Below are 26,289 nucleotides of genomic sequence, written 5' to 3' on the forward strand. Positions count from 1 at the left end.
TTTTGTTTCAACTCTGATCACATGGCATAACAACTGCTCAACAGTACAAACCAAAACAAGAAAAGCCAATTATACATTTTAAACGAGAATGAAGGCTAATACTAACAGGCTAGCAGCTTATTTCATCTTGAACACCATATGTATAATCAATGAAAGGCACATTTAAGATCCTTGTGAATTAAACTGGAACTGTCCTACTTTCACGGCTAGGTGCCGGTACGTCATCCTCTTCTTCATTCTCTTGAGACATTTCCTCCAATGATTTTCCGTTCGCTTCTGGCACCAAGAAAGTAAATAGGATACCCAAGAAATTAACCCCGCCAAGGATGAGGAGAGCGTTCTTCACACCAATACCAGGGGGATACCCTTTATCGGTTTTATTCGGATCCTTGTTTTGACTCAAGTATAAAAACCCAAACGCCCCGACGATTGCCCCGGCCTTGCCTGATGCTGCTGATATGCCGTGACATGTAGATCTCAGCCTTGCTGGGAAAATCTCTGCCGGGACGACAAAGGTTGTTGCGTTAGGACCGAAATTCGCGAAGAAGAAAGTGAGTGAGTACATTATCACGAATCCAATTCGGTTGTCCTTGTGAGTCCAGTGGTTGTAAGGAATAGCCAAGGCAAACATGAAGACCGTCATGAAGAAGAATCCCATCAACTGGATAGCGAACCTCCCTATTCTATCGATGAACGCCACGGTGAACCAGTACCCGGGCACGGTGCTGCAAAGGGCAATGAGAGTTTGAGCCCTAGCAATTCTGAAAACCTCATCTATTGCATTCATTGTTTTTGAATCGGGAATCCACCCGATTGCGCTGAAAATGTCCTTTTGGAAAAGATTTTGACTGTAGAAGGCAATGTCTAGCAAGAACCATGTGGTGGTGGTTCCAAGCAAGTGGAGCCCGTGGCGATGAAGAAATTGCTTGGAAAACAAGCCGAACGAATTTCCTTGCTCTTCCGCAATCTTTTCGACCTTTTCTTGTTCTGCTTCGATCTCAACCTGCAACACTTTGGACATGTCGGCAGCAGCTTGTTTGGCGTTCTTGGCGACTAGGGCAGTGTAACGAGCAGTTTCGGGCATCTTCATGCGCCAGTAGTAAGTCATCACAGCTGGAATAGCACCAAACATAAGAATTATGCGCCAGACATAATCGGCTTCCGGGGGGGTAGATGCGAAAGCGTCATCTCCATATGCTGGGGCAGGAAACCTGGCGTTGAAAGCTGCAGAAATGATAATCGCAACCACCCCACCAGTCAAAATCCCAAAACCTTGCATGGCAAACACCGCAGCAATGAAGGCTCCACGGGTTTTCTTGTTGGCATACTCTGACATAATTGTGGCGGAGAGAGGGTAGTCGCCCCCTATGCCAAAACCTAGCCAGAAGCGGAAGAAACAAAGCGTGGCCATCACGCCATTCGCGCTCTTGCCAAAGGAAAGGCCCGAGGCAATGGAGGCAACGACCATGAGCATAAGGGTCATGCCGTAGACCCTTTTCCTACCCATCTTGTCTCCGAGCCACCCAAAAAAGAGCTGTCCGGCTAAGGTACCGCAAAAGGCAACCCCATTGACTGCAGCCGCGATGTTAGGCGGCAGAGTCCCTGGCTTAGCATCGCCATCTTGGTGGTAGTATATGCGACCGAGCAGTTTCGTCACCATAGAGATGCAAAACAGATCGTAGGCGTCGGTGAAAAACCCCATTCCAGCGATTACTATGGCAGTGAAGTGGTACCATTGTGTCTTGGCAACATCAAGTGCATTGAGCACTTGTAACTGGTCATTGGCCATGGTTACCTCTGCTTGGAAACTCTTTCAGACTGCTAACTGTGGTTGTAGCTTAAGTATCCTGATTACAAAGAACAGAGGAGATTAGGAAAGATATTTCTTTTGTTCTGATGGTGACTTGGCTCACCCTAGTTAGACAATCAAACTTGTGGTAGTGAAAGAAATTCCAAAGATCATATGGCTTAGAAGAAGACAAAGGGGGGCCTATTTTTTCAACCAGTATCGAAACCTCCAATGCATATTTTTGGGTTTTGTCAAACTTGGTGGCATACTTTTCAACTATGATGTACTATTGTGAAAGATATGAAGGAAACATGTGAAAGCAATAAAAGGCATAGCATTTCAAGGCCTTACTGGCTCCCATAGATTATGGGAACTATTCATCTATAGATCCACCAACTCTGCTAAAAGATATTTCACTTGGAAATTAACAAACTCATGATTGCAAGACACTTATCTTGACGGCTTCTGATTCACCGCCCGGGAATATTTTTCTAAACGTAAATGTGTTCTGAAATCAGATTAATCGTAATTCTACCGACATGATTTTTAATTGAGTTGATATTCTCAGCGCAGACTAAAAATGAACGGTTTAATCATCAAAGTGGATCCAAAAAGGCCCAGGAATGGCCCGACTAGGCCATCCAATCATTACTAATTACTTATAGGAGGATCCTCCTTCAAAAAGAAACGCACTCACCTTTTTTAATACGGGGCCCTTTTTAGCCTAACATCTGAGATTGTTTCAAACATCCTTTTGGGTCAATCTCCTCTGTGTTTTTTGTTACCCACCTTTACTACTTAAAGCGGAACATAAGAAAATTCAAACCAAAGACTCATAAGAAATTCAACGCTTAAGTGGGAGCAAGTAAATTAGAGAAACGTTTTCTAACCTAACAAACACATGCGTTCTAACCTAACAAATAGATGCGGGTACCTTCCGGGACATCCGATAAAATTGTAACTGTACGAGGAACAAACAGATGCATCTGAACATAACATGAGATTAGAGCATGTTACAGTCGTACAGATAAGTCAAACATGAGATTAGAGGAACCAAAAAACGAAAATATTTCTCATGAATACATCCAAATATTTTTTTTTCCCAAAGGGAAAAAGGTGAAAATGAAATGTTACATAAAAGGGTTCTTGAACAGTTGAACAGATTTTGTCAAAAAAAAAAAAAACCAAGAACAGAGGACCCTTGTGAGACTCCAAACAAGAATAACCCAGAAAATGAAGAAGGCTTTTGCAAAAAAAATTCCAGAATCAGGTTTTTTTCGCATAAAAATCTTATTTACTCCGTAGTGAAGTTTAAAAGTTTTCAAGAATACTGAGACATCGCTTGAGGCGTTTTACTAAAAAGCTGACTATGGTTGAAATTGCTTGTGGAATAAGTTTTGCATAATAATCGAGATGCATGTAAGGCGACACCTAAGATTCAAAATAAAATAAAATAAGTTCAGTGCCTAGGAATGGAAATAGAAAACAAAAATGATACCAAACATATTCAATTCACCTTTTTGTATTTTGCTCGCGGTCCTTAAACTACCAATTCAAGGGTCGCGACGATGAAACAAAAATGTGAATCAAATCTGTTTATGTATGTAACTAGGGGAATAATCACAATATTAAAGATTAAAACTACAAAAATACTTTGAAGGTCAACAAAAACCCATAAAAAAATTCCTCAGTAAATAAAAATCTCAGGAAAAAGGTACACACAAACATTCGTCAGATCCTCCGGTTCATCCTCTTTACTACACAAACTAATATTTAAACAGACGCATGTATCTGTGCATATAAACCCAAATCTTACTAAATAAAAGCATTAATTGCAACCAAATCAAAAATTGAGAGGGACTTAACTGCAACAATAGACAATCATTTTACACATCGAAAAAAAGAAGAAAGGAAATAGGGATGTCCTCCTACCTCAGTAGTGCTGATTCAGAAACTGCTGAGACTCCTCAGAAGAAAAGGAAACATTTATGCAGAGAGGGTTGAGAAATATAGCAACGCAAAATATATGGATGAGAGAGAGGGAGAGAGTTTGAGAGAGAGAGAGAGAAGAAGAAGAAGTTTGGGGGAGGTGGGATTCAAGAAACAGAGGGAAGGGAGTTTAAGTTTAGCTCCGGAGAACAGGGGGCCCGTATTTAAACAAAAATGTTACCGGTACAGCAGCTATTTAAACGGGGCCTGTTTGGTTACGGAATCAATTTAGGGAATATCCTTTCCTCTTCCCCGTTACACGAGGAAGCTTCGTCCCGTACGGTTCTGACACGTAGTCACTTGACTTTTGTTTTTTCCACCAGAAAGACTACAGCCACGGCAGGCAAAATGCAGTGGCCGGCCACCGCATTTCATTTGGTGCTTATTCCAGGCTCCGCATGGACGATCCGATCCGTTCAATAATTTAAAAAAAAAACAGAGTGGACAGTTATTGAACGGCTTTTTTAAATTATTGAACGGCTCGGATCCGATCCGATCCGATCCGTTCAATAATTTAAATTATCCACTCCGGGCTTCACGTGAGAAATCAGCTCGATCCACTCTGTTTTTTTTTTTTAAAATTATTGAACGGCTCGGATCGTCCGTGCGGGGCCCGGAGTGGACAGTCACGGAGTGCGGTAGCCGGCCACCGCATTTTGCCTTCGGTGGCCGTAGACTTTCTGTTTTTCCAAATTTAATGTCAACGTGGAATTATCATATTGGTTTATTTATTTTTTCCCGAGAACAAGAGTATTTTTTTCCAATAAACAAGATCATTCCATATATATCCAAACATGAATAAGTACAACAAAATAAAACAAATAAATCACTGAAAAATGATAATGTCAAAATTATTTTTTGTTGATGTTAAAAACTCTAGTGCACAAAAAGCTTATACCATGTGCAATATACAAAACAATTATGAATTAGAGTTTTGACAACAACAAAAACAATTTTGACATTATTACTGCCATAAACGAAATACCAAGAAAAAAAAAAGAAAAAAGAAAAAGAAACAACCACTCAACTCAGATGTCAGACGTACCCAACAATCCACTTGTGGTGATGATTGGAGGATCGCCATTAGATCATGTTCCTACCACAGTATTACTATCGGGTCTACATCTTGATGCCTTTACCATTGCCGCTAGAAAGATTAGGATCACCGTCGTCTATTCGATTCAAGAGCCAAATTCGAGGATTTTCATTGTCCAAATATAATGAGGAGAGTGGGAGATTTATTCTCCCTAAAATGAGAGTCTCGACCATCTCCCAACTATGAGAAATTTTTCAGTGCTGGATGCGTACTACGCCACCCAGCTGACGTGGTGCCAAAGCGGACACTTCTGAGCCGTCCAAAAGTGTATTGGACGGTTCAGATTGACACTCTCTCCCCTCTCAGCCCACACTTTCTCTCATTTTTCTCTCTCCAAATTTGAACCATCCAAATCGAAATGAACGGTTTGATTGCACCGAACGGACACTATGTAATACCTGCTCAGCACTGAAAAATTTCTTCCCAACCATACAGGGAAGAGAGGAGGAGGGAAGAAAACGGGAGGAAAGAGGGGGAGGGGCCGCCATTGGGGGGAGGGGACCGAAGGAGGGGGGGACGACTAACGAAAAATGGACTCTCTTGGGTTGGTTGGGACACTTGTTTTAGGTCAGTCAACGAAGTTGCTATCACGTTTGTATATAATTTTTTTTAATGCTATTTATTAGTTTTATATGTTGACTCTTGAGTTTACCTTTTTTTTCAAACTTTAAATAGTAATTTCTTTTATAGTAACTCAGATGGTTGGATTATACTTCTTCCGTCCCAAAATGTTTATCCGGTCCGCAAAACGGGGTGTTAAAAATAATAAAATTTTTGCAAGAAAAAATTAAAAGTTTTTTAACAACTTACTAGATATCAATGAGTATTTTTAGTTTGTGAAAAAAGTTTGAATTTTTTCTTGAAAAAATTGCATTATTTTTATCACTCCGTTTTGCGGACCGGACAATCATTTTGGGACGGAGGGAGTGTTAGTTTATGCACTTTCCGATGAATTATGGGGGACCAATTTTATCGTTCACTAGTTAGGACACCAATTTAAACTAGAGTAAAGCTCTGTATGGACTGAATCAAAAAGAAGTAATAACAACAGAAAAATTTTGAATTTGAGATCTTAGGAAAATCAAACCCTTCGCCACCCAGCCTACCATTGCGATTAAAAACTTAGGTCATTTTAAATCTTTTTTACATCTTTTTTAATTATTTAACCTCCACCCGCAACAGTTCCAGAGAGCATCATGGGTCAAAGGTTAGATATTTATTCAGAAAAGGTTTGCGATCAACCTTTGTAAATTGTATGGAGTTTGATACTATCATTTGGCGATATCTAAGGAAAAAAATAAAAAGAACTTAAAAGTATTGCTTTTACATTGTTTTTAATTATTTAACCTCCACCCGCAACAGTTCTAGAGAGCATCATGGATCAAAGGTTAGATGATTATTCAGAAAAGGTTTGCGATCGATCTTCGCAAATTGTATGGAGTTTGATACTACCATTAGGCGATATCTTATTATCTAGGAAAAAATATATAAATATCAAAACATCGATTACATGTGATCATTTTCATTTTCCCCATTCCTTATTGAATTAATAGGATATTAATGAAAATTTTGAGCTGTCATGGAACCAAGGTTTTGAAACTCAGATTAGTATAATGATGGTAGGTGTCAAATATAATCATAATTTATCAGTTTAGGTAAAGTGGAATAGAAGCTATTTTAGATGGTGTTCCAGTTTCTGGAAAAAAGAACTTTTTGAAAAAGAAGGCAATTTCAAACTCAAAAATCATGTGTTTACGCAAATAATTTTTCTACCAATATGGATCTTGTTTGATAGATCTCATTAAGATCTTTTAAACGGTGCAAAAAAAAATTGAAAAAATATTTTTCATTTTCATTATATTTGAGTTTGAAATTACTTTCATTTGAAAAAAAAAAACTTTTTGTAAAAGTAGAACACCAAGAGGAGAAAAGTACTCCTGCAGCATCATTATTCACCTTAAATGTGTAAGCTCCGTAATAACTTCGAAAACTACCACTTTCCTATGTAAAAATGTTTTAATTTTCGCGATCGCAGTTGAAAATTTATGTAAAAATGTGCAATATAATATTTTATGCGTGGTGAACAAAGTTTTTAAGTTTGGTGCTATTTAGTTGTGTTGTACCTGCATGTTGAATTTTTTTAAAAGATTATTAATATGATTGAAGAGTACTGTCCCTGCCTTGATTTTATTGATCCGACGACGTTGACTCTGTATGGTAGTATTAAGTGCAGTCTAAAGCTTGTGCCAAAACTTGTGATATGGTTCATACATATAATCGTTTTTTAACAGCATTTCTCCATATAGTGGTTTTTTTTTTTCGATATCTCATTATCTATCCCCATCATCCTCTCGCACAGAGCATTCCTCCATATGATTTTTTTTCTTCAAAATGGTAGGAGATTTCATTCATACGAAATAAGGATACAAATATACAATCAAAGAGACCAATCCCGAAACAGAGACGATAACCAGGAGGTCTAGATTCACAAGCTTTTCACTCTAGAGCCTCACAAACCACCATGGCGATCCCTTGATCATCAGCTAGCATTCCGACAACTAGATCCCAAAACTAACGAACAAAATCCCAACAAAATCAGCAAGAAACCGGAGAGAAATACTCCACAAGAGGGAGGAGGTCTTCACAAATAGAGCTCACATCAATCGAGATCTAGAGAAAAACTAAGAAAAGGAAAATCTCACAATCAAAACACCACCATCCAACGCTCCTACACTGGCGAACCAAACATGTGCCAAACGGACACCGGGAACCACATCCGCAAACCAAAACTGCAACCCGGGACCCACCACAGTGATGGAACCCCAATGGCTACGCGAAGGAGAAGGCAGAGGAGGTGCGGCGATCGAGGCGGCTAGAGGCGTAGGAAAAAGACGATTGTAGAGGGTGATGAAGGGAGGGGATAAATATACTTCGGCCGAGATGATGGTTCATGTGCCAAAACTTGTTGATGTACTCATTAAATCCATTTCGGTGCCTGGTGAGTATATCTCACACGGTACCTACTCGGCACATTCGGGCTATTCATTACACTTTTGGACGGCTCGGATTGAAATACTCTCTCTCGTCTCACCTCAACACTTTCTCTCTTCAAATTTGAGCTGTCCAAAAACACAATGGACAATTCTGATGCACCGAGCGGACACCACGTGGTACCCGCCCGGCACTGAATTTTTTTTCATTTTGTAGGGCCAAAATCATTCTGAAGCGCCCCCAACCTCTTCTTTTATTTTCGAAGTGATTACATGCACCACTTCGAGCTGACTGCCAAATGTCGTGAGCAAGGATGGACTCGGCTCTCCTCCAACCCCATAGGAGGAGTTCCTTCAAACCCATATCACATGTTGGCACTTGATTGCCCCAAATTTCTTCCCTCCTTAAAATTCCTCGGAAAACTGTCTAACAGAATTTAACCCATATTCCACACTTAATTCCTAATTAATCTAACGTGAAGTTTTATTTATCTCCTATTTTTTAGGAAGCCTCCCTCATATTAGGAAAAAATATAGTTTACAATCCCATTTTTCTATCTTCCTTATCTTCACAACAAAACTAAAGAATAACAATGGAGAAACATCTTTTCAAAAAAATAATAATAATGGGTCAAACCTATTGATATCTAATCGTAACATTACTCTCACAAGAATCAATCAAATAGCATAATCTTGTTCTTTGATGAATAATAAGCCACTTATTGTTGCTGCAAGATGAGTTATCGATATCACTTTCCCTTCTATGCCGATGAGAAAATTCTTCAATTGCAGCATGTAATCGTCGGAATTCGGAAGGCAAATGGCGTTCGCATGTTGGATTCATGTTTTTTTATAGAGCTTTTTGGATTTTTCTTCGTTCTATTTTCAGGAAATTTTATTGCATTTTTTCAAGAAAATCTGCAAGAATCAATAGGATAGAGATATGCATACTTAAATCGTGATTTTCGTGGAGTTACAACACTTGCAGCAAAAGAAGAACATATATATGTACGCTCACACTCATAATTGTCTTACAAATTTATTGAAAGATCTCCAAGAAATGAAGAAACAATTAATGTTCCCACAGTGACTTGGGTTGTGGAAGCACAAACCTAGCTACAAGGCCAAACTCCACAGTGACTCGGGTGGATATAATTAGGTTTTTTCCATTCTCTCTCTCTCACTTTTTTTTTTTTTTTTTTTTTTTAAACGGAGTTTTCTCCATTGTTATTCTTTAGTTTTGTTGAGAAGATATGAAAGATAGAAAAATGGGATTGTAAACTACTCCATAATTTCATAATCATAATATGAAGGAATTTTCCTAAAAGATAGAACTTCACTTTAGATCAATTAGGAGTTCTTTTTCTCTTTGATTACCAGATCAATTAGGAGTTAATTGTGGAATAGAGGTTCCATTCCGTTAGATAGCTTTCCGTGAGATTTTAAGGAGGGGAGAGGCTTGAGCCAATCAAGTGTCAACATGTGTAATGGGTTGAAGGAACTCTTTTTACTGGGGTTGGAGGAAAGCCGAGTCCAACACAGCAAAGATATATTGCGCCAGAATCTATACATTAGGGGCCCGATTGGATGCCGTATGTGTTTTGGATGTATTATTTATGTATGGGTGATAAGATAGTAAGGGGTATAAGTTAAGAAGGGAGGACCCACATTGATGTGATATTTATAGAGGGTGTATTAAAAAGTAGATGGTTTGAATGATGTATTAGAATGAAGGGTGTATGATGTAAAAAATTGTTAAAAGTAGATGGTTTGTAGTGGCCTGTTCTTCTTCTTCTTCGCTATCTCTATTAGAGGAGAGAGAGAGAGAGAGAGAGAAAGAGAGAGAGCCGTTGGGGGAGGGGATGAGGAGGGGTGTTTTGGTCAAAAATCAGGCGTATACACCCGGATTAGCTATTGCTACCTGGGAGGGTAGCAATAATTTATGGTTGTTCTTGGTGTATTAGCGAATATGGGGATTAGTTAATACAGGGGAAGAAATGGATGCCAAACGGTGTATTATTTATGAATCCGGGTGTATTGTGTAATACACCCACCGTATACACAATCCAATCGAGCCCTAGATCTCCAAATGACAAATTAAAAAAATACTCCTTCAATAAAGGAAACAACAAATCTAAAGTCTCAAAAAACGGTAATTAAAAAAAAAAAAAAACCCCTTAAAATATTTGTTCAGCAATATTCCAGGAGTATCAAAGTCACCCAATCATTTACGTAGGGATAAATTAAGCGGCAGAAGAAATATCATTAACTTTTGTTGAGTGATTGGAAGACAATATCTAACCTACATTGCGCGGTTGCAATCTTTAATTTGCAGGTTGTACCACATGGTACTGTGCGAAAAGCCGAGAACCCAATACTTGGCTCTGAAATATGAGGTTCCTAAGTTAAACAGTGAAAGTTTGCCCTAATCAGAACGTACAGGGAGGTAAAATAATACTTCCCCTTCAAAGAAAAGGTAAAGTAATATTGCTCTGGACTTTGGCGTTTGGTCCCTCTTAAAATTTCAGGTTCAAAAACTTTCAAGTGCTATTAATTTTATGCAACCAGTCCCGATTTTAACCGGACCCTCTACTAGTAGATGATGAGTTGGATCTAGTAATTAGTCGAGGTACGAATAAACTGGTCTTGTCACACTATATTTTTGGTATTTTTAAATTTTTGTTAGTCTTTTTCTGAATTTTTTGTTAAATTCATATTTTATTTTTAAAATAAAAAAGTTCACTAAAGACAAAAAAAAAATACAGTTGGCATATTTTGACTACAATGTCATCTTATATACTTACAACTTTGGTTCACATTTTTATACGTTTATAATTCCTCTCGTCAAGATTAACGATTAAAATTCCAAACAAAAAGGCCATACAAAAATTACGAAAAATAAGTTTTTTTTTAAAAAAACACGCACGTATTGAAAATTGGGGAGACAACCCTGATCGGTACCGTTCATTTCTTGCATTCAATGGTTGGGACGTATTTTTAAACTAATAAGCGAATTCGAACCATTAATTATAGTTTCAATCTGGACTGTCTCGTACAATATTGGATTGGACAGTATCGCATCCTTCAAATCGTTTGTGCGGAAAGGGGACACCAAAATTGTCATGAAACGATGTCAATCCGCCGCACTCAGCACAATGGTGGGACGGTGATGAGAAAGATTCAAAAGTGCAATCGAATTTTGCCAAGAAAATGGTTTCCAATTTGGTTTGTGTTCAACTTTTCCACTTCGACGGAAAGTTAAAAAGCGAGAGGTATTGACCGATGATAGGCTGGAAACTCCACCATTAATGCTAATAATAATTACGTACCTTCTTTAATTGGTACTCTACCGGATAAGAATTAAAATCATCAGTACGCCACTCGTGGTCGTCCTTGTCGCTTTCCCAGCCAAAGTCAGCATGTGTGTGTGCGTAAAAATGTTTTTAAAAAATATCTCAAGCAAAACGATTTTTAAGGGTGGGTTTCAGAACTCAAAAAAAATTCTTATTTTTTAAAAAGATAATTTTAAGCTAAAAAATAAGGGGCTTATTGAAATTTAAAAATCTGCATTATGAATATTGTTTAAAAGATCTCGTTAAAATCTTTTATACGATGCAAAAAAAAATTAAAAATTTATTTTTTATTTACATTATTTTTGAGTTTGAAAATGTGAAATAAGCTGTTTATTTTTTAAGAGGTTTCTGGAATGGAGCCTAAGAGCACGAACGCAAAACGAAGTAATTGAGAGATGGAGCGAAGGACACTATAACCACTGTGATTTTAATTTGGGAAAATTTCAAAATGACACATAAACTTTGCACCAAATGTCACAGAGGCACCTGAACTTAAGTTTATTTCAATTAAACACATGTACTAACAAAACCCCCAAATTTAGACCCCTTCTGTTATACTCCATCCACTTCATCCCAAAAATTGCTGACATGGCATCTCCTACCCATTTAAGTTGCCCCATTGCACATATTTTCAACAGGAAACGATGCACTCAAGCGAAACCCAAATGAATCTATAACTACCACCGACATATAACGGACTCCCAAATGACCCACCATAATGCATTTTTATAGTGAAATTATCAGAATTTTTGTCTGCAAAAATATAAACAAATCAAAGAATCAATACATGAAAAATAAATCTATCTAGTACACAACCCTAAACACCAAGTGAAAAGTCTGATTTTTTTTACCTAGTCTGAAAAAGGGTCGGATAAAAAAAAAAAAAAGTCTGAAGAAGGGTATTAAACAATGAACCATGCTACTGGTACAGACAATTTGTGCACAGATTGTGCACAAATTTTGTGGTGGGGTCCACCACGGGTTCCACGCAAATGATCCGAGCCATTCATTAAATGTAAAATATTTTTTCAAGAGTCCCCGTAAAAAATCAGCTCAATCTAATACCTAGAAGTGCTCGATCCAATCATCTAAATTTTCATTCAGATTTTCGGGTAATGAAAAGTTAGATGATTAGATCAAACACCTATAGGTATTGGATTGAGCTGATTTTTGTAGGAACCCTTGAAAAAATGTTTTACATTTAATGAACGGCTCGGATCATTTGTGTGGGACCCATGGTAGACCCCATCACAAAATCTGTGCACAGTCTGTGCACGGATTGTATGTACCAGTAGCATTTCGGTTAAACAATAGCAGTGGGTGGGTGAATGAACAATAAAGTGAACGATGCATTCAACAAACTATTAAACAATGCATCTGCTTAAACAAATCATTTGGGTAAAACTAATGGTTTGATTAAACTAATCGTTTCAGTTCATTAACAATGAAGTTGTTGGATTAAACAAAGGGAATACGATTTGTTTATCATACCGTATGGGGAAAACCACCACCACGATCGCGCAAACACCGGACCATCTTCTTTTTCGTCGTCTTCCGTACAGTACACTGTTGTTAATGGCGATTAGGGCTGCAAAGAACCATGCTTTTTTGTCCAAACCCAGAGAAACTCTTACGTTTTTCTTCTTCTGCTTGGGACCACAAAGAAAAGATGAAGTGATAGGTTTTGTTTGGGTGCATCGTCCCCAGTTGGAAATATGTGCAACAGGACAACTTAAACGAGTTGGAGATGCTATGTCAACAATTTTTGGAATGAAGTGGATGGAGTGTAACGGCAGGGGTCTAAATTTGAAGATTTTGTTAGTACATGTGTTTAATTGAAATAAACTTAAGTCCAGGTGTCTCTGTGACATTTGATGCAAAGTTCAGATGCCATTTTGAAAATTTTCCTTTTAACTTGAATTAAGTTTTTTATGGTTATAGTTTTATATTCACCCTTAGTGAGTTTTTTAAAAATTTCTAGTACTAATCTGATTTATTGAAAAGAAAAGAATCAGAAATATCAAAAATATCCACTCAAATTTGAAATTACAAAAATAACAAATTCAGCAAAAAAAAACTTCGTTTTGTCCTCAACAAACAATTTTTTTTATAAGTTTTGGTTATTATTTAGTATTACTTACAGAGATTTTTCTCAATTGAGACCACTCACATTAAGAAAAAATTTTGTACTGAAATTTTGAAAAGTAAAGAACAAAAAAGGAAAAAAAAAAAAGGCCCAGCACGTTTGAGTAAATTTCATTTTGTTTCTCTTCGATAAATCGCAGATGCTGAGGTCATTCATTTGACAAAAAGTTACTAGAAGTAATAAGTGGGAGTAATTCAAAGCGGATCAAAAAAAAAAGTAGGAGTAATTCAAAAGGTAAAGTACTATTCCAGTCTATTGATCCAGCCCACCATTAGAGACCATCATTAATGATCATCGAGAAAACTGAGATAGTATTTCCCATAAGCGTCACGTATCTGTTACTTTTGGCTGACGAAAAAAACAAAGGGCAAGTTTGATGCCACTTTTTTTTCTCCAAAAGTTTAGAAATTTCATTGATAACCAAGAGAGTATATCAAAGGGTATATTCTTTCTTGGACAAGGAGAGAATAGCCAACCGGACGGATAGGCTCCGACGAGGAAAGACCTACACTCCGAACTCCTTACGAAGGCCATTGATCGAGGTACAATGTACCTCAAACAAAACTCACACCACCAACATCAAAGAAACAAAAACACACTACACCCAAAAGGGTTAGGAAGACCCCCGAAGGGGAGAAACATTTGCAAGCGGAACATCACAGCAGAAAACTAGAAAGAAAAAAAAGAAAACAACCGGCGGTGCTAGATCAGACAACCCAACCTTTCCTTCTCCAAATCAACTTTAGATCGGACCTTGTTCTCCAACCTATTAACTCCGGACTCTGCAACCCGACCCTTGGTCGCCGAACATTTATAGCGCCACTTTGTGCATAAGATTTTTAAAAATTGTACGTTTTGCATTATTTATTTTATGAACTTCGCGCAAGTTGTAAACATGATTGGTTTTGTCAGTGCAATTGGCAATTTCCGGATATCGCCAAATTATTGGAGCAATGGTTGAAGAATTGGATAAATGCCACAAGTCAACACCGTGCCAAAGTTTGAGATCCGATCAAGAGAGGTATAACCACAGGTTGCATATACTATTTGTTATATTGGGTTTTTCTATGCATCTTAGATGTAATTGTTTTAAATCCTTGTTTGATTTTTGCGTGAGTTGGCCTTCTCCATTTTTGCCTTTGAATTTCATTGAATGATAATTTTTCTAAGTCTTGGAGGCTTGGTTTAGTCCCCTTGGTGAGAAAAACTTGAATTTTTTCGCAAGGCAGGGGAGACTTCATCTCGTATCAGAACCAAGGATACCCTTGGCGCTACCCGCGGGGCGCTTCCCAGCGTATCGCTAGCGCGTTGCTTCCTTTTGAATTTCTTTATTTATCTCTTAAACGGCACTAGCTTGATCGGTAGCGTGTGTCTTGGAGGCTTTAGGTAATGCGTGGTATCCCTTCGCTAGCGCTTACTTGTCACTCTCCTATTGGCCCCTGGTAGAGCTTCGTACTTGACACTTTGTATACCTATTTTTTTCTCATTTAAGGCAAGCTTTTGCATCAGCCCAATTTTATAGAGAAAACCATTCCCTCTTATATTCATTTTGATTTAAACTTTGTACACGTTTGATTATTTTATTTGTCAATCTAGAGTTATTCTCTAATACTCCATGAATACACTTTAGATTGATTCTTCTTACCAAAAATCTTCATCATCATCATATCTTGCATTGTTGCCTTTGTTCCTACATGAGCCCGGATGGTTCCATTGCCGATTTGATTTGGAGATCAAGATGTTGGAGCTTGTGGAGTCCATTGAATCAAAGGAGTAAGAGGTACAGGTGGAGTACTTAGGTGTCGCAAGGGACTGTGGGTAATTTCTAACTTGGTTATCTCTTACAACCCTTTTTAATTAATGAAAAATGGTAGGATTAGACTGTAATTTTATGCTTAGTGTGTTTAGACTCGAAGTAGTTCCCACGTAATTCTCTTGTCTTGTCTCCTTTGTTTATTTTCTATTTATTTGAATGCTTGGTTGATTGATTAACATGGAGCTTTGATTAATTGCATATCATTGATCTTATTGGAATTAATTTGTATTGTCTTGTAATAAATATTTAATTGGTCGTCCTATTCACCTTCTTTAGGACTCGTTAGTGCTTTAGATTATTTCAAGTTTAATTTTTCATAAGCTTGAGTATGATCTTGAATGTTTTGTTTCGAGTTGTTCATTTCCAAATATAGAATCTGTAGAAATTCTGTTGAGGTACTATTGCAATTAAGAGCTTTTCAGTTCATCATGTTGTTTTACAGGTTTAAGCTACTCCCTACAAATTTATTGATTTGGCTTTAATGAAACTTCCCTACAAATTCTGCGATCTGAGGCTGGAAAACAAAGAGCCATTGACGGCAGAGATGGATGATTGTAATGCATCTACAGAGACTTTTTTTTTAAACAATTCAACGGTAGAGAAACCGTGTCCTATACGAATTTATATTAGGAATTTCATGATTTGAGTTTGATGATTTGAGCGGTCGTTGTCTAAGAGAAGCTTCTTCACAAGCTATATCACTGAAAATGAAGTATAGGTAAGGGTTGAAATAGCTGTATATTATGTACAGTCCATCTCAATGGGATAGTCTAAGTTAATTGGTGCATATCAACTTCCACTTTTTATTATTACCAATAAAAGATTCTCTCGTCTACTAGCTAATTTAAGCTAAATATTGCAATTAGGCAGCAAAAATAAAATATGGAGCTTGTTTTTCAATTGAAAACTTAAGTATAAATAATTACTTATTTCATGAATTAAATGTGATGTAATATGAGAGAATGACTTGTCTTGTACACAGGGCCGGCTAAAGGGAGAGGCAGGAGAAGCAAGGGCTTTGGGCCCCCCAAAAAAGTTAAAAATGAGGGCCCCAAAAATCCTAGAACTCATATATATATATATGGACCCCAAAAAATTGTTGCACTATTACACAAAATAGGCTCAATTGAAATTTAAAAGCCACAAAATAGGCCCAACAGTGGAATTAGTAGGTTTTCAACAAAAAGTGCGAGAAGACTAATTTTCAAATGATGGATTTTGTGGTATTAAGTTGCATTTTTTTTGGGTTAATTATATGCTTATATTTTGTAATGGTTTTATTTTTATTTTTATGAGACTCTTTGTAGACCAAACTTTTGTATGGAAAATATTGAGAGGCTTCATTTAAGAGGTTCATTTTCGACCTCCAAAGCTTATGAGCCGGCACTGCTCGTTCATCGGAAAATAATAAGTACTTAACAAACATCGATGTTTTTACAAATAATCCATTAATCCACATTCGGTTTTCTCATCTCAAAAGTTTCTTGGTTTTTCATGAGTCAAACTTTTCCGATATGTGAGTGTGGGGAGGTGCATGTAGAACTGTTGATTCTTCTAAGAATCGACTGGAGGGGACCAAACTGCAATATTCTTTTGTAAACCGGAAAAAACCAGAATATTTTCTTCAGGGACCACCTATCTCCCTGTCTTAAGCCCCTTTTCCCAGGAGAATAGCCAACAAGCTCACCAGTCACCATTAATCACTATAGAGAACATGGTACTACTCTCACCGTATCTTTTACTGGTACTTGACCAGTTGACCTCAGTATTTCGAAAATTGTCACTATATTTTTCTCAAAATACAAAACAATTAAGCTTTAATTATTATTTGACAAAGTAATTATAAGAAATACTCTATCATTCTAGGTAGTCTTCCATTTCATTCAAAGTAAACTAAGAAACACAAAGAGAAAAGCATTTTGGGGCACGGATATATTGGTGTGCATAGGAGGAATTAAAATCTCACTACAACTAAATAGCTTCAATTAGTTACAACCTTTATATAAGTAATTTGGACTTTAAATTCCTAGTCTATTGTAAGGAAATTGTTTAACTTGTTATGGAATTTAAAATTGATCTTGGGCACGTTATAGTTTTGCTAAACATATAGTATGATATTACATACTGCGGACAGATGTTTAGATAGAAGTCGTCTTTAATCACACAACATATATAATTCTATCCCCACACGTAACCAGATCGCTGTAAATTAAAACAGAACCTATCTCAATCCTTACACTACATCTTTTTTATGTAGCAACTTTTTTTTTTTTTTTGAAGCAATAGTAATCATGCAAGGTACCAAAAATAGTTCTCAATTAATTAATTTCGTTGCTTCCGTTGTCTTGAACTTAATTTAAATCTGAGAATTTTGTCCTTATTTGAATTTTTTTCGCATTTATTAGTTTTGGGTCAAATTTTTTTGGGTAATCGGAAAAGTAAATTTTTTTTTTTTACTTTTATCCAAGTATTTTGAGAAATAACCACTTTTTAGCAAAAAAATTGACATTTTTGCGCTAAAAAGTGGTTATTTCTCGAAATACTTGGGTAAAGTAAAAAAAAATTAATTTTCTGATTCCTCTCGTCGAGACGAATCAATAACCTACAAAAATTTGTTGCAAAACTAACAAATGCGAAAAAAATTTAAATAAGAACAAAATCTCCATATTTAAATTAAGTTTAAGTTAAAGTTCAAAGAAAGGGAAAAATAATAGTACTTCTAAATAGTGTTAAACGCGTAGTATCGATTTTGTGTTCGTAAAACGACAGAGTTTGATGCAGATTTCTCCAACTCTTACCGAATCAAGCCATTCATTATTTTCTTTCCTGGACCACCAAGTGGGGAAAGGCTTGGAAAATGCAGGCACCTGTTGTTGTCAAAAGGACGAGATCACCGAGAGCAAAAGGCCACCTACATAACTGTCTCGTACTACAGCAAGACTTTGGAAAAACCAGACACATTTCTCAGATGTCAATGGAGAACTGGGTCCACGATTTGAGAGTGTGTAGTGCACCTTCTGTACTATACCATGTAATGCGGCGGTGTAGCGCGGCCGTTTCAGCCGTCCATTTCGGCAATTGACGGACAGAATTTTAAATTGAGCAATGAACGGTTCAAATGAATTACGGGATGGTGTTGTACAGTGGTGTGCGCAGCACCGTGCTGCGCACCTCCGAGCCGTCGGATGCACGATCCGACGGCTCGGATCTCATCTCGGTAATGAACGGCTCTCGATCATTGGTTGCCGAGATGAGATGTGAGCCGTCGGATGCACGATCCAACGACTTAGAGGTGTATAGTACTATACGGTACTAGCACCTCACTGCATAATATCAACCCGAAGTCCTTGCGGAGGTGACTACATGCAGCACCCTCACACTAACATTGTCTTAAACCTAGGCTGGGTTCCAGAACTTGAAAAAGTTCTTATTTTTTGCCCAATAATAAGGGTTGTTCCACAAAAATAAGAAGATTATAGGGTGCTGTTTTAGAATTTATATAGGTACCAAAGGGCTCCGGGAGGGAAATCATACCGGCGGCCGCGCTGGGGCGTCTCTGGTCATCGGACAGCTGATCCGAGCCGTCAAAAAATTCTAAAAAAAAAAACCGAGGGGGCCCCTATGCGGGAATTAATGGCATCTGAGGTGTGTAGGGTGCTTGATCCGAGCACCCCTTTTCGTGTACATATGAATATCATGTTTACACGAAAAAGGGGTGCTCGGATCAAGCACCCTACACACTTCGGATGCCGTTGATTCCCGCTTAGGGCCCCCTCGGTTTTTTTTTATAGAATTTTTGGACGGCTTGGATCGGCCGTCAGGTGGCCGGAGACGCCCCGGCGCGGTTGTTGGTACGATTTCCCTCCCCGGCGCCCATTACTCATAGCACAACTCCTTATTTGTTAAGAAGGCAATTTCAAGCTCAAAAATCATATGCTTACGCAAATAATTTTCTTATCAATATGGATCTTATTTGATAGATCTCAATGAGATCTTTAATACGGTGCAAAAAAAATTGATTTTTTTTCATTTACATTATTTTTGAGTTTGAAAATGTGAAATAAACTTTATATTTGGATTTTGTGAAATGACCCTTCTTATTTTTTAAGAAGAAATTTTAAAATAAGTACTTATTTTTTAAAAAGGTTTCGGGACGGGGCCTTAACTTCACCGGCCAACCACTCCAATGATGTGACCTGCCGTTGAACATCTGCTCGGAGACTTTAGTGTGTGTGGACATTAATAGATATGGTTTTGGAGCAGTGAATCTTGCTTGATGGTGGGTGGTTTGGTGGACTCGGCGTAATACATGCATACGGATAAGGTTTTGTGAAGCCAGTTTATAAACCATATATTAACTTGGTAACCTGTGGCAGAACTAGAAATTTTATATAGATGTGCCACATTTTGAGTGCAAATCCGGCCTTGAGATTTCAAGGCGGCAAAATTTTAAATCTGGGATCTTGACAATAATAGAAAACTATAAAATCACTTAAAATAGTAATGTTATTTTTGAATTAAGATCATGTAATGGAGCTTATAAAAAAAGACAAGAAAGATAAACTTGATAAGAGTACAAAATAAATAAATAAATATGGCATGCTATGATATATTACACTAATAACAGATTTTCAATAATCCATGCTAGTCCTTTTAGATCTGAATTATGCCTATAATCTGTTTAATGACGCTCAAAATTTAATGTATTTAACTTATTTACATTGGAAGCCCAGACTTATTACTCCTTAAGTCTATATCGTAGCTCTATATATACACCTTATGCTCTCTAGGTCAGGAACTCAATTGAAGGCTAATACTAACAGGCTAGCAGCTTATTTCATCTTGAACACGATATGTATAATCAATGAAAGACACATACGGAGTATAAGATAATTGTGAATTAAACTGGAACTGTCCTACTTTCACGGCTAGGTGCCGGTACGTCATCCTCTTCTTCATTCTCTTGAGACATTTCCTCCAATGATTTTCCGTTTGCTTCCGGCACCAAGAAAGTAAATAGTATACCCAAGAAATTAACCCCGCCAAGGATGAGGAGAGCGTTCTTCACACCAATACCCGGGGGATACCCTTTATCGGTTTTAGTCGAATCCTTGCTTTGACTCAAGTATAAAAACCCAAACGCCCCGATAATTGCCCCGGCCTTGCCTGATGCTGCAGATATGCCGTGACATGTAGACCTTAGCCTTGCTGGGAAAATCTCTGCCGGGACGACAAAGGTTGTTGCGTTAGGACCGAAATTCATGAAGAAGAAAGTGAGCGAGTACATTATCACGAATCCAATTCGGTTGTCCTTGTGAGTCCAGTGGTTGTAAGGAATAGCCAAGGCAAACATGAAGACTGTCATGAGGATGAATCCCATCAACTGGATAGCGAACCTCCCAATTCTATCGATGAACGCCACGGTGAACCAGTACCCGGGCACGGTGCTGCAAAGGGCAATGAGAGTTTGAGCCCTAGCAATTCTGAAAACCTCATCTATTGCATTCATTGTTTTTGCATCGGGAATCCACCCGATTGCGCTGAAAATGTCCTTTTGGAAAAGATTTTGACTGTAGAAAGCAATGTCTAACAAGAACCATGTGCTGGTGGTTCCAAGCAAGTGGAGCCCGTGGCGATGTAGAAATTGCTTGGAAAACAAGCCGAATGAATTTCCCTGCTCTTCCGCAATCTTTTCGACCTTTTCTTGTTCTGCTTCGATCTCAACCTGCAACACTTTGGACATGTCGGCAGCAGCTTGTTTGGCGTTCTTGGCGACTAGGGCAGTATAACGGGCAGTTTCGGGCATCTTCATGCGCCAGTAATAAGTCATCACAGCTGGAATAGCACCAAACATAAGAATTATGCGCCAGACATAATCGGCTTCCGGGGGGGTAGACGCGATAGCGTTAACTCCATATGCTGGGGCAGGAAACCTTGCGTTGAAAGCTGCAGAAATGATAATCGCAACCACCCCACCAGTCAAAATCCCAAAACCTTGCATGGCAAACACCGCGGCAATGAAGGCTCCACGGGTTTTCTTGTTGGCATACTCTGACATAATTGTGGCGGAGAGAGGGTAGTCGCCCCCTATGCCAAAACCTAGCCAGAAGCGGAAGAAACAAAGCGTGGCCATCACGCCATTCGCGCTCTTGCCAAAGGAAAGGCCAGAGGCAATGGAGGCAACGACCATGAGCATAAGGGTCATGCCGTAGACCCTTTTCCTACCCATCTTGTCTCCGAGCCACCCAAAAAAGAGCTGTCCGACTAGGGTACCACACAAGGCAACCCCATTGACTGCAGCCGCGATGTTAGGCGGCAGAGTCCCTGGCTTAGCATCGCCATCGTTGTGGTAGTATATGCGACCAAGCAGTTTGGTCACCAGAGAGATGCAAAACAGATCGTAGGCGTCGGTGAAAAAACCCATTCCAGCAATTACTATGGCAGTGAAGTGGTACCATTGTGTCTTGGCAAGATCAAGTGCACTGAGCACTTGTAACCGGTCGTTGGCCATGGCTGCCTCTGTTTGGAAACTCTTTCAGACTGCTAACTGTGGTTGTAGGCTTGTAGCTTAAGTATCCTGATTACAAAGAACAGAGGAGATTAGGAAAGATATTTCTTTTGTTCTGATGGTGACTTGGCTCAACCTAGTTAGATAATCAAACTTGTGGTAGTGAAAGAAATTCCAAAGATCATACGGCTTAGAAGAAGACAAAGGGGGCTATTTTTTCAACCAGTATTGAAACCAGCTCCAACGCATATTTTTGGGTTTTTTCGAACTTGTTGGCATACTTTTCAACTACGATGTACTATTATGAAAAAGGCATAGCATTTCATGGTCTTGCTGGCTCACATAGATGATGGAAACTATTCATCTATAGATCCACCAACTCTGCTAAAAGATACTCACTCCGTCCCATTTTTATTGTCTATTTTCGTTTTTCGTGCCGTTCTTTCAACGCTTATATCTCTCAATCTATAATATTTTTCATAATTTTGAAAACTTTGTATTATAGATTTAATCGAAAACTATCAAATAAGATCAATATTGCATATTTTTTGAGATTCATATCGGAAGATATAAGCGTTGAAAGAATGGTACGAAAAACGAAAATGGACAATAAAAATAGGACGGAGGGAGTATTTCACTTGGAAATTAACAAACTCATGATTGCAAGACACTTATCTTGACGGCTTTTGATTCACTGTCCGAGAATATTTTTCTAAACGTAAATGTGTTCTGAAATCAGATTAATTGTAATTCTACCGGCATGATTTTTAATTGAGTTGAGACTCTCAACGCAGATTGAAAATGAACAGTTTAATCATCAAAGTGGATCCAAAAAGGCCGAGGAATGCCCCAACTAGGCCATCCAATCATTACCAATTTACTTATAGGAGGATCCTCCTTTAAAAAGAAAGGCAGTCACCTTTTTTAATACGGGGCCCTTTTTAGCCTAACATCTGAGATTGTTTCAAACATCCTTTTGGGTCAATCTCCTCTGTGTTTTTTGTTACCCACCTTTACTACTTAAAGCGGAACACAAGAAAATTCAAACCAAAGACTCATAAGAAATTCAATGCTAAAGTGGGAGCAAGTAAATTAGAGAAACGTTTTCTAACCTAACAAACACATGCATTCTAACCTAACAGAAAGATGCGGGTACCTTCCGGGACATCCGATAAAATTGTAACCACACAGGGAACAAACGGATGCATTTGAACATAACATGAGATTAGATACTACAGATAAGTCAAACATGAGATTAGAGGAACCAAGAAATGAAAATATATTTCTCATGAATACATCCAAATATTTTTTTTCCCCAAAGGGAAAAAGGTGAAAATAAAATGTTACATAAAAGGGTTCAATTGAACAGATTTTGTCAAAAAAAAAAAAAAAAAACAGAACAGTTGAGCAGAAATCACCCAGAAAATGATGAATGGTTTCGCAAAATATTTTAGAAGTTTTCAAGAATACTAAGACATCGCTTGAGGTGTTTTTCTAAAAAGCTGATTATGGTTGAAATTGCTTGCGAAATAAGTTTTGCATAATAATCGAGATGCATACACCTAAGATTCAAAATTAAATAAAATAAGTTCAGTGCCTAGCAATGAAAATAGAAAACAAAAATGAGTACAAAACAGATTCTATTCACCTTTTTGTTTTATTGTGTGAATCGAATATGTTTATGCATGTAAGTAGGGGAATAATCACAATATATAAAAGATTAAGATTACAAAAATATTTTGAAGGTCAACGAAGACCCATAAAAAAAGTCCTCAGTAAATAAAAATCTCAGAAAAAAGGTACACAAAAACATTCGTCAGATCCTCCAGTCCACCCTCTTTACTGCACAAACTAATATTAAAAATTTATAACGCATGCATGTATCTGTGCATATAAACCCAAATCTTACTCAATAAAAGCATTAATTGCAAAAAAAAAAAATTGAGAGGGACTTAACTGCAACAATAAACTATCATTTTACATATCAAAAAAATTTAGGGCAAATTTCACTCGCACCCCCTGAGGTATCTGACAATGACAGAAGGTACCCTTCAATTTTCAAAAATGACAGAAATCTCTCATATTTCACATTTTGGGTTTCATTCCGTTAGTGAAATGGACGAAAAATGTACGGATATGTACGGAAAATGAAATCTTCAATTTTATTTAGTTCTACAGCTATCTTAGGGCTCTTATTGAAAGTCCTAGAGTAAAAAAATTAATTATGACCCTTTAGGATAAAATGATAAGAAAAATAAGATATTCGCACCGATTCAAACGGATTAAAAATTGAATCACTTAAGTATCTTTTCTTCATTTGGTTCTATGGCTCTCTCAGGACTCTCATTGAAAGACTTGGAGCCAAAAAGTAACTTTAACCATTTATGATAAAATGATAAAAAAATAAAAATCTTTGTACCGATTCAAACAAATTAAAAATTGGAGCACTTAAGTATCTACTCTTCAATTCTTTTTATGGTTTTCTTAGGGCTCTCAATGAGAGTCCTAGAGCGAAAAATTAATTATGACCCTTTATGATAAAATAATCAGAAAAATAAGATTTTTGTACCGATTCAAACGGATTGAAAATTCGAGCACTTTAGTATCTCCTCTTCGTGTAGTGTTATGGCTATCTTAGGACTCTCATTGAAAATCTTAGAACCAAAAATTAATTATTGCACTTTATGATAAAATAATCAGAAAAATAAGATTTTCGCATCGATTCAAATGGATTGAAAATTAGAGCACTTAAGTATTTGCTCTTCATTGAAAGCCCTAAAACCAAATGAAGAGCAAAAATTCAAATGCTCCAAATTTTAATCCGTTTGAATCGATGCGAAGATTTTATTTTTTTAATCATTTTATCCTAAATGATCATAATTAATTTTTGGCTCTAAGACTTTCAATGAGAGCCCTAAGATAGCTATAGAACTAAATAAAATTGAAGATTTCATTTTCCGTACATTTTCCGTTCATTTCACTAACAGAACTAACGGAATGAAACCCAAACTGTAAAATAAGAGAAGTATCTACCATTTTTGAAAACTGAGGGATACCTTCTGTCATTGTCAGATACCTCAGGGGGTATGAGTGAAATTTGCCCAAAAATTTATGACAAAATAGTGAAATGGGATGTCCTCCTACCTCTCAGTAGTGCTGATTCAGAAACTGCTGAGACTCCTCAGAAGAAAAAGAAACATTTTTATGCAGAGAGGGCTGAAAGATAGCAACGCAAAATATAAGGATGAGAGAGAGGGAGAGAGTTTTAGAGAGAGAGAGAAGAAGAAGATTGGGGGAGGTGGGATTCAAGAGACAGAGGGAAGGTAGTTCTTAGTACTCCCTTAGAAGGAGAAGGGTGTTCGTGTTTGAGTTTGCTCCGGAGAATAGGGAGCCCGTATTTAAATGCAGAGGGGCCTCTTTGGTTACGGAATCAATTTACGGAATATCCCTTTCCTCTTCCCCGTTCCACGAGGAAGCTTCGTCCCGTACGCTTCTGACACGTAGGCTTCGTTTCAGAAACAAAAATAATTATTTCTTTTTTAAAAAAATAATTTCAAGTTCAAAAATTATGTGCTTACGCAAATAATTTTTTTACCACTATGGATCTTATTTGATAGATCTCATTGATATCTTTAATACAATGCAAAAAAATTAAAAAATTATTTTTCATTTACATTAATTTTGAGTTTGAAAATGTGAAATAAGTTGCTTATTTTTTAAAAAAACTTCTGAAACGAGGTTATGGTCATTTGACTTTTGTTTTTTCCAGTTTTAATGTCTACGTGGAATTATCATATTGGGGAAATTGCTTTTTCCCCCTCCTGACACATACACCCCGACCCCACCCCTTCTTTCGAAAATACCTCGCAGCCTGCGCCCCAGAAATACCCAACCTCATTTTTTCTTATATCTCATTTATTTACTTAATAATCTTTATATCTTTTTTCTCTTTTAGTTATTTAATATTATTTAAGTGTTCCGATTTTCAATCCGGTTGAACCGGTGTGAAGTTCTTATTTTTTTTAAACATTTTATCTTCAATGGTCATAATGAATTTTTGGCTCTAAAGCCTTTAAACGAACACCCTAAGACTCCTTATATAATTTCAGGTCTCTTATAGGGTGCTCATTGAAAGATTTTAGAGCAAAAAATTCATTATAACCATTTATGATGAAATAATAAGAAAAATAAGATCTTCGCATAGGTTCAAACAAATTGAAACACTTATTTTTTTTACATAGTTTATATATTAAAAAATATATTTAAGAAATTCAGTGTTTCAATTTTCAATCTTTTTGAACTGCTGCAAAAAACTTTTTTTTGATCATTTTATCTTAAATGGTCATAATGGATTTTTGGCTCTAAGGCCTTTTAATGAGCACCCTTAGAAAGCCCAAAAACTAAATAAGAAACTTTAGGGTGCTCGTTAAAATGCCTTAGAGCAAAAAATTCATTACGACCATTAAGGATTAAATGAAAAAAAAGCAGTTCAACTGAATTGATAATTGGAGCAATATATAAACAATGCATTTATTCCGTTTGAACCGGAAATGTTCCAATTTTCATAGATAAGCAATGTATATTTTTTATTTATTATTCATT

The 26,289-nt window shown here is 37.2% G+C and overlaps 2 protein-coding genes across 2 annotated transcripts; both read right to left on the reverse strand.

Moving 5' to 3' along the window:
- LOC131322201 (inorganic phosphate transporter 1-4-like) lies at positions 1-24,964 on the reverse strand. The gene is made up of 2 exons (XM_058353437.1): positions 24,832-24,964; positions 1-1,847 (listed from the first exon to the last, which is right to left on the reverse strand). Exon 2 carries the CDS (start codon positions 1,787-1,789, stop codon positions 179-181), a length of 1,611 nt encoding a protein of 536 aa, XP_058209420.1. The 5' UTR covers positions 1,790-1,847; positions 24,832-24,964; the 3' UTR covers positions 1-178.
- On the reverse strand, positions 19,748-24,970 carry LOC131322202 (inorganic phosphate transporter 1-4-like). Its single transcript, XM_058353438.1, has 2 exons — positions 24,832-24,970; positions 19,748-21,756 (listed from the first exon to the last, which is right to left on the reverse strand). Exon 2 carries the CDS (start codon positions 21,688-21,690, stop codon positions 20,080-20,082), a length of 1,611 nt encoding a protein of 536 aa, XP_058209421.1. The 5' UTR covers positions 21,691-21,756; positions 24,832-24,970; the 3' UTR covers positions 19,748-20,079.
- Between the last annotated feature and the right edge of the window lie 1,319 nt (positions 24,971-26,289).

Source organism: Rhododendron vialii, chromosome 4a (genome assembly GCF_030253575.1).
Source record: "Rhododendron vialii isolate Sample 1 chromosome 4a, ASM3025357v1".
NCBI lineage: Eukaryota > Viridiplantae > Streptophyta > Magnoliopsida > Ericales > Ericaceae > Rhododendron > Rhododendron vialii.